The following is an 8317-nucleotide window of genomic DNA, read 5'->3' as shown; positions in this document are numbered from 1 at the left end:
ACTCTTATTTTTCTTACTCCTAGGGTGGTAGCTTAGGCTTCTGACTTTAGTTTTTTCTTCCTAGCATGTACTTAAGGCTATCAATTTCCCTCTAATTACTATGTCCCCAAATGCCCACAACAGCCAGGGCTGGGCCAGGCTGAAACTGGGAGCCAGGAACTTGATAAACAATTTTTTTAATTATAAAGGAATATAATTAACGGACTTCAGCCAATACATGAAGCAGCTGTGATGAAATGGACAAATTCCCAGAAAGACACAGTTGTCAAAACTGACTCAAGAAGAAATAGAAACTGTGAACAGACTTATTACAAGCAGAGAAATTGAATGAGGAATTTAGAAATATTTCCACAAACCACAAGCCCAGATGATTTCACTGATAAACTCCGTGAAACGAGGAATAAGAACACCATTCCTGCACATGTTCTTTTGTACATTGAGGCAGAGAGAGCACTTCTACATCACTTTACGGCACCATTATTGCCCTGAGACAGAGGTCACAAAAACAGACAAACACAGCCCAGTAACTCTCACGTGCAGAGATGCCAAAACTCTCAACAGAATATGAGGAAACCGAATCCAGCCTGTGTACAGAAACGATTACACACGATTCCAAGTGGGATCTGTACCAGAAATGCAAGGATGGTTTGCCAGGGGAAACAGTAGTTGAATAATAAAAGTAAAGCTACAAGAAAATGTCAATACAGAAAATGATACAGAAAATGTATTCAGGAAAATCCAGTTTGTTATTTTTGGGGAGTTTTTTTCTTGGACTGTATTACACTGAGGGAGTGATGTCAGCTTACTAGCCTTTTTTTTTTTTCTTCTAAGATTTATTTATTTGAAAGGCATGGTTAGAGAGATTCCATCTGCTGGTTCACTTCCCAGATGGTGGCAACAGCCAGGCCTGGAACTCACCCAGGTCCCCCACACGGATGGCGGGGGCCCAGGCCGCCTCCCCAGGTGCATTATCAGGGAGCTGCATCGGGAGTGCAGCAGCCGGGACTCACGCCAGCCCTCATGCGGGATGCTGGTGCCCCAGCCGTGGCTTAGCTCCCTGCACCACCTCGAAGGCACGGAGATCACTTTTTATAAAGCCTTCCTGAGGTGGGCGTTCGGCTTGACGGTCAAGACGCTGCCTCAGACTTCATGTCCCGCACCGAGTTCCCACTCTGCTCGACCCTAGTTTCCTGCCCTGCGGGGAAGCAAGTTAAGGCTCAAGCTGTTGGGCCCCGGCCGCAGACGTGCAGGCCTCGACGGTGTTCCGGGCTCCTGGCTTTGGCCTGGCCCAGCCTGGCTGAAGCAAGCGTCTGAGGAGTGAACCAGTGGACGGGAGATCTCTTTCTCTCAGATACATTTTTTAAAGATTTATTTATTTGAAAGTCAGAGTTACACAGAGAGGAGAGGCAGAGAGAGAGAGAGAGAGAGAGAGAGAGAGAGAGGTGTCTTCCATCCGCTAGTTCACCCCCCATTGGCAGCAACGGATGGAGCTGCACCAATCTGAAGCTAGGAGCTTGAGTCTCCCATGCAGGTGCAGGGGCCCAGGACTTGGGCCATCCTCTGCTGCTTTCCCAGGCCATAGCAGAGAGATGGATCAGAAGTGGAGCAGCCAGGACTCGAACTAGCGCCCATATGAGATGCTGGCACCGCAGGCGGCAGCTTTACCCACTATGCTACAACACCAGCCCCTCGATTTTTTAAAAATCAAAGAGTGCATGCGGGTGGGCACTTGGGGTGCAAAGCAGCTGCCTGGGCCGCCCACGTCGGGTCCCTGCCCTGGTTCCACCCTCCCTCGGCTCCCTGCCGCCTTCACCCTGGGAGGTAGCAGCTGATGGCTCCACTTGGATGAATTCGGATGAAGTTTCTGGTTCCTGGCCCGGGTGTGGCTCAGCCCTGACTGCTGCAGGCATCTGGGGAGTGAAGCAGTGGAGGGGAGACCTCTGTCTCCCTGTCTGACTTCCAAATAAATGAATTTTCGAGGCAGTAAAATGCCGCTACGCATCCACCAGCATGAGCGAAATCGAAGCCAACGAGGAGAGAGCCCGACATGGCCCTGTAGGGCTGAGGGTGCAGCCGGGCTGCCCGGTGTCCCCTGACTGCACGGGGTGGGGGCACATCCTACTCGAAGGCCCGGCAGCTGCACTCCTGGGGATTCGCAACGTGGATGTCTCCACGGACGCTGTCCACGCACCCTTTACTCATCGCCATCGACCGTGGAAGCCGCCTAAATGCCGCCAGCAGGTGAACAGGTGAACAAGCCGCGCTCGGCCGCTCAGGGGGCCGCTTCTCACGAGAAGTCGCGAAGTAACGCAGACACACGAATGACCCGCACACACCGTCCAGCCAGCAGAAGTAGCCGGATGTTCACACGAGAGAAGACCCCTGGGGTCTCTATGGATCAAGTTTTAGAGCAGGAAGAACCAACTCACGAACACGGAGAGCAGGCGGGCGCCGCGCGGTGGGAGTGGGGGCAGGGGCGGGGACGTGGCAGTCACACAACCAGAGGAAAGGGTCCAAAGGCATGAGACCGGACGCTCCAAAAGGTGGCTTTCGTTGTGTATAAACGGCACCTCTGCCGGCTGACGCCAGGCACCAAGTCACAGCAGGGTTTCCCAGAGGCTGAGGCCCCCAAGTGTGGAACCACACGCACTGGCTGCACCCCCCCCCCCCCGGACGTGTGGCCTTGAACGAGCCAGCCAGCCTTGTGCAGCAGACACGGCACCTGCACAGTAAGTGCAGGGGCGTGACGGGGAGTCGGAGGATGGCTGGCACAGTGGAGACCAGGGTCCGGCACCGCGCCTCATGCCACCTGGTGACAAAACCCAGCCGCAGTGGGCAGAGCAGGAAGAATACTTCACGGCCCCAGGTTTACATGTCCGCAAAGGATTATTTAAGAAAACGAAATTATTTGAAACAGAGCAAGCAAGCGAGCTAATCTTCCATCTGACGGTTCACTCCCCCGGTGACTGCAACAGCCAGGCTGAAACCAGGAGCTTCTTCCAGGTCTCCAAGCACTTGGGCCATCTGCCTCTGCTTCTCCCAGGCCATCAGCAGGGAGGCGGATCGGAAGTGGGGCAGCCAGGACGCGGGCCGGCGGCGTCACAGGCAGCAGCTTCACCTGCTACACCTCGACGCCGGCCCCCACAGGTGGTTTAATGAACAGGGCACGGCAAACGCGCTGAAAGTTTTCCGTACGGCACCAACCTTGTTTTTTTCTCGGATTGGGAGTTAAGTCCAACACGCCTTTTCACCTCGGAACACCTGTGTGTGCTCCACCAACAGGCACAGTGGGCGGACCGACATCCGCGCCGTCCAACCCGAGAGGCCACCCAGCGAGCCAGCCGGGTGGCGCTGCCCTGGTCTAGACAGAGAAACAGGGAGGGAGGGAGCCGGCGGGAGCACCATCTGCTGGCTTATTCCGAAGGTCCACCAGAGCTGTGACCAAGGGGGGCAGAAGCTGGCTGCCAGGGCTCTAACCCGTCTCCCTCCTTGGGGACGGGAAGCCAAGCCTGGGAGCCACCGCGCGGCCTCCTGGGGTCTGCGTTGGCAGGAACTGCATCCAGGCACTCCGGCAGGGGCCCCGGCTTCACCTGTACGCTGAGAGCTGTGCCAGATGCAAGCTGTCTTCAGAGAAACCATGTAATACTCCGATTACTTCACACAGCCAAATAAGACGAGCGCTAACTTGATTCCACAATGAGCCCTGGAGGTTCAGGGAGCCCAGGTCTTTTTCAGGCGCCCAGCTCTGGGAGGGGGTCCGTCCACACCGCTGCCCACGCCACTGAGGGCCAAGCAGGCAGGGACAGCCACAGCCCAGAGGTCTCAGGGACGCAAAACCCCCGCTCCGGAAAGCGCCGGAGCCAGGCGGCCAGGCCTGCGCCATCGGGGTGGGGTGAGGCCAAGAGCCAGCCTGGCTCCCTGGGTCCCCTACGCTCAGGGCGGCGACGGCGGCCGCCAGGGGGCGACAGTCACCTGCTCTGGCCCGCACCCAAAACCCGTCCGGCGCTGCAGAGGACTCCCGGAGCGGCTTCCAGCCACGGCAGCGGAGAGGCAGGCCCAGCGGGGCCGCAGGGCGCGGGGGTGTGCAGGTCCTGGCTTCTCTCCCTTCGGCGGAGCCCTGGGAGTCACAGTGGCGACTGGGGTGCCCTGGAGCAGCCATGTCCCCTGCTCGTCCCGGCTGTCGGATTAGAGAAAGACACGCAGCCAAAGGGGTTCCCCAGGCAGGGCCCGCGACGCCACCGTGCTCCTCGGCGCAGGTGCAGCCGGCAATGCGGGCTCCGGGCTGCGAGAACACTGTTCCCGCGTAGGAACCGGCGCGGAACCCGGGGACGCCTGTGTCGCTCATGTCCCGGGGGCGGGGAGGGAATGGGACAGGTGAGATGCAGAGGACTCAGAAGATCCAGGGGCCCAGGAACCCAGGGGCCAGGGCACTGTCATCCTTTCCCACTAGGGGGACCAGGGACCGAGGCCCGGAAGGGAGGGGCTCGCGGCGCACTTGTGGCACCTGCGGAAGGGACGCCCAGGAACTGTCCAGCCACTCTCCGGCCACGAGGCCCGCAGATGAGCCCCAGCCGCAGGCTCCTGCCTTCTCAAACCCAGATGTGAGGCCAGCCCCACTCCCACTCGCGCCCATGCCACGACCCGGACTCCCGGACAGGAATCCTAGAAGGGGCGCAGGATCCCTGTGTGGGCCCCGCTCTGAGCCCGCTTTCCTCGCGCACACGAAGGGACACACACAGGCACCACCGGTTTACGCTTTATTTGCAGCCCCAGCCGGGCCCGCCGCTCCCGCGTCCGCTCAGAACACGCACACCGAGTCCAGCTGCACGTCCCCGGCCACCTCGAGCAGGCGCACGCGCGCCGGCGGCATGCGGTGGCGAAAGTGGTGGTACTGCGCGTCCCCGACCACGGCCTGCGGGACAGGGGCAGGACTGGCACCCGCGCACCGACTGCGCGCGACCAGCAGGGGGCGGCCCGGGCCCTCCACGGGGACCCCACCCTCGGCCCGGCTCTCGCCCCCCTCGGCCGGCCCTACCGCCGCCAACACCCGAGGGAGCCGCGCGGGAGAACCCAGGGGCTGGGCGCCTCCCCCAGCGCCGCGCCGGGCCAGGCCCGGGTCGCACCTTGTAGCCGTCGCCGGTGACGATGAGCAGCACCTCGAAGGGCTGCCCGCGCCGGAAGGGCAGCCCCGGGCCGCGCTCCTCCTTGCCCCAGGCGCCCTGCTCCAGGCTGTTGAAGACCACCTCGGACAAGTCCAGCCGCGGGTTGAAGTGCAGGGCGGCGTCGGCGCCCTGCTCCTCGCTGCACAGCAGGTTCACGTGGAACCTGTGGGGCCAGGACGGGTGAGCGGGTCCATGACCCCCCGCCAAAATCCCGATCCTCCGGGGGGTGGGGTGGGCTGCCACTTCCAGGGCACCCCCGAGTGCCCGTGGACCGGACGGTGTCCCACGCCCCACAAGAGGGCCCTGGCTGCCAGCCACCCAGACCAGGGCCTTGTGTTCCTGGCTGGGATCCCTCCTTTGCCAGGAGCCTGGGAGCTGTCCAGGTTTGGTAGGGTGGGGTGGGGGCTGCCATGGGCCAAACTCTAGGAGGCCTGAAGCCCCCACCCCTGGAAGCCAGGACTTCTGGGCAAGGCTGGGCAAAGCCTCCACGGTGGGGGGCGCCTGCGGGACTCAGGGAATCCTGGAGTTGTAGACATGCAGGGCTCGGTGAGTGAGGACACCCCAGGCTGCCCTGGGCCCCAGAGTCTTAGGCAGTGGGGGTCCAGCCGTAGGTGGGGGAAGAAGCCCATGGGTGGGTGTCAGTAGGCCAGGAGGGGCCTGCATACGCCAACCCTGGGGGTAGAGATGGTTGCAGGGATGCCATCTCCGGACAGCAGGAGCTGGGGTTCAGCTGGAAGGCCGGGGCTCACCTGCCAGCCTTGTCAGGGACGACACCCCGGATTCTCAGCACATTGCCGGCCTGGACGCCCTCGGGCAGGGAGGTCTTGTGCGGGAGGCTCTGCGGGGTAGGGGGGAGTCACCAGGGGACAGAGGGCAGGGCAGCCCCCAGGAACCAGCGAGGGGCAGGAGACCAGGGAAGAGACCAGGGCCAGAACAGAGGGAGAGAGGGAGGGAGGGAGGGCCAGAGAGACAGGGAAGTGCGGGAGACCCAGGGAAACACGCGTGCTCCAGCAGACAGCACCCAGGGAGCAGAGGGCAGGCAGAGGGGACAGCGGGGCGGGCAGGGGCAGCCCCGAGGCCACAGCCCCGGCGGGCTCACGGCCCCCTGCAAGGGGAACTCCTCCTTTGAACCCCAGGCCTCAGCCAGCCCCAGCCCCTCCCACGAGCCCCAGCCTGGGTCCAAGCCCCCAGGCCCAGCCCCTCAGGAGCACTCACGGACATGGTGAGCGGTGGGTGGGACAGCAGCAGTGGCAGCGGGGAGACTGAGGGGGCACCTTAAGCACAGGCAGGGCAGGGCCCGCCCTGGTGACTCAGCCCTCCCTCCCCGCCCACTGCCCACACCTGGCACAGACCCTGGCCCTGGGGCAAGGCGGGCAAGGCTGGCTGGAGCCGCCCTCATGGAGGGCCCTGCACTGCTGCCTGGCGGCTCCAGCACTGGGGCCCTGGGAGCCATCATTCTGAGAATTAACACCGCACAGGAGGCCGGAGCTGCAGGCCCTGCAGAGGGAGGGCTCAGGCTCACTGAGGCCTTGGCAGGCGGGGCCCCAGAGGCCTGGTGGGGGCTGCCACCCCAGGCCCCTCTCCCCTACCCACGCTGAGGGTGTCTCTGGGACCCCGCAGGGGCCTGGTGAGGACGGCAAAGGCAGACGCACGGAGCGGATTTCCGCCTGTGGCGTCCAGTCTGCCTGCAGCCCCAGCTCATTCCTAGACCTAGCAGGAGCTCAGCCAAGGGGGGAAGCAGCCTTGGCTCCGCCCAGCAGCTGCCCGAGACAGACAGCCACAGCGCACCCCATCCCGGGAGTAGCTGCACCCTCATTCTACAGACGGCTTCCACGAGACGCCGCAGCGGGCAGGTGTGAGCGTGCACTACCTGGTGCGTCTCCGCCTGTCTCCCTGCCTGTCCCCCTGGTCCCTCCACCCAGCACCACTGCCAGCGTCCCCCGCCAGGTGCAGGACGGGGTGAGGGGACGAAGCAGCCCAGCTCCCCACAGGCCGAGAACATTAACAGAGAGGGGACATCTGCCCCACCCCCATTCTAGGGAGACTTCTGGGGGGGGAGGCAGAAAGATCTTTCTAGATGGTGGGGAGGGCAGGCAGCTGAGTAGAAACTGCCCCCCAGCAGCCCCTTGAAGTTTCCACCCCACCCCCACAGCCCCCCCTGCCCCACCCAGCAGGTGGCAGAGGCCTGGAGCTGGCTGGGAGGGGCAAGTCGGGGCAGAGACCAGACCAGATTCAGATCCTGATCCTCCTCCTCATCCCAGGCCTCCCAGACTCCCCACCCCCACCCCACCCCACCCCCGCACACACGGGCCAGCTGAGGGGAGCAGAGCACAGAGGGGGAGGCTTGGCGCCTGCTCTGGAGGCTGGGAGCACCCCCATTTTACAGAGCAGAAAACCAAAGCTTCGAGAGGGGCAGCCTCAGCCAAGGCCCCGCGCAGCAAGGTGGAGCCAGGTCGGGACCCCGAGGGGACAGGGGATGGTGTGCAGAGGAGGGGATGCCCAGGGCTCAGGTGCTGGGTTCCGGGAGCGGCCACTCCTCCTCCCCCTCCTCCTCCCCGTGTTAGGGCCTCTGCCAGTCTCCGGGCCTCATCGGCCACTGTCCCCTTGCCTCCCGTGGGGCTTCTGTCCTGGTTGCACTGCCCGGACCTTCAGCAGGAGCCGCGCACGGGCCCCGGCTCGTCTCGGGAGGCGGCCATGATTCCCCTGGATGTCTCAGCAGCGGGAGAACCCGGTTCGGGGAACTGTAGGGACGCTGGCTCCCTGGCGCTGCTGGGTCGTCACAACTCATCCGGGCAGATTCCCAGTAAGCAAAGGCGCAGGTAGTGGGTTCCAAGAGCTTTGGGACCCTGTGGGCCGCCCTCCCCACTCAGCTTCCTGGGGGCTGTCAGACACCGGCCCGGCCCCAGGAAGTCACGGGCGGGCGGCTCTGCTGACCTCAGCTCTCCCTTGGAGACAGTGGGAGGAACGGCACCTACTGCACGCCTGTCGGCTGCGGGATTTACACCCTGGGCTGAGGCGCGTGTCTGTTGGTGATGTTTGGTGCTTTGTGCTCACAATGACGGTACTGCAGAGTCTGAGTTCTTTGGTTTTGTACATGAGTGTCTGGTGATGGAAACTGATTTTTCCCCTAAACTTCTGTGCCCACTTTTATCTGA

At 62.7% G+C, this 8317-nt stretch overlaps 1 protein-coding gene across 1 annotated transcript; it reads right to left on the bottom strand.

Annotated features, from left to right (window-relative positions):
- Positions 1-4744: 4744 nt before the first annotated feature.
- LOC100351570 (galectin-7) lies at positions 4745-6472 on the bottom strand. Its single transcript, XM_008257257.4, has 4 exons — positions 6378-6472; positions 5912-6000; positions 5124-5325; positions 4745-4912 (listed from the first exon to the last, which is right to left on the bottom strand). Exons 1-4 carry the CDS (start codon positions 6381-6383, stop codon positions 4799-4801), a joined length of 411 nt encoding a protein of 136 aa, XP_008255479.2. The 5' UTR covers positions 6384-6472; the 3' UTR covers positions 4745-4798.
- Between the last annotated feature and the right edge of the window lie 1845 nt (positions 6473-8317).

This window comes from Oryctolagus cuniculus, chromosome 18, assembly GCF_964237555.1.
Source record: "Oryctolagus cuniculus chromosome 18, mOryCun1.1, whole genome shotgun sequence".
Taxonomy (NCBI): Eukaryota; Metazoa; Chordata; class Mammalia; order Lagomorpha; family Leporidae; genus Oryctolagus; species Oryctolagus cuniculus.
The sequence above is the reverse complement of the archived record's forward strand: the minus strand, read 5'-3'. Positions and strand labels throughout refer to the sequence as shown.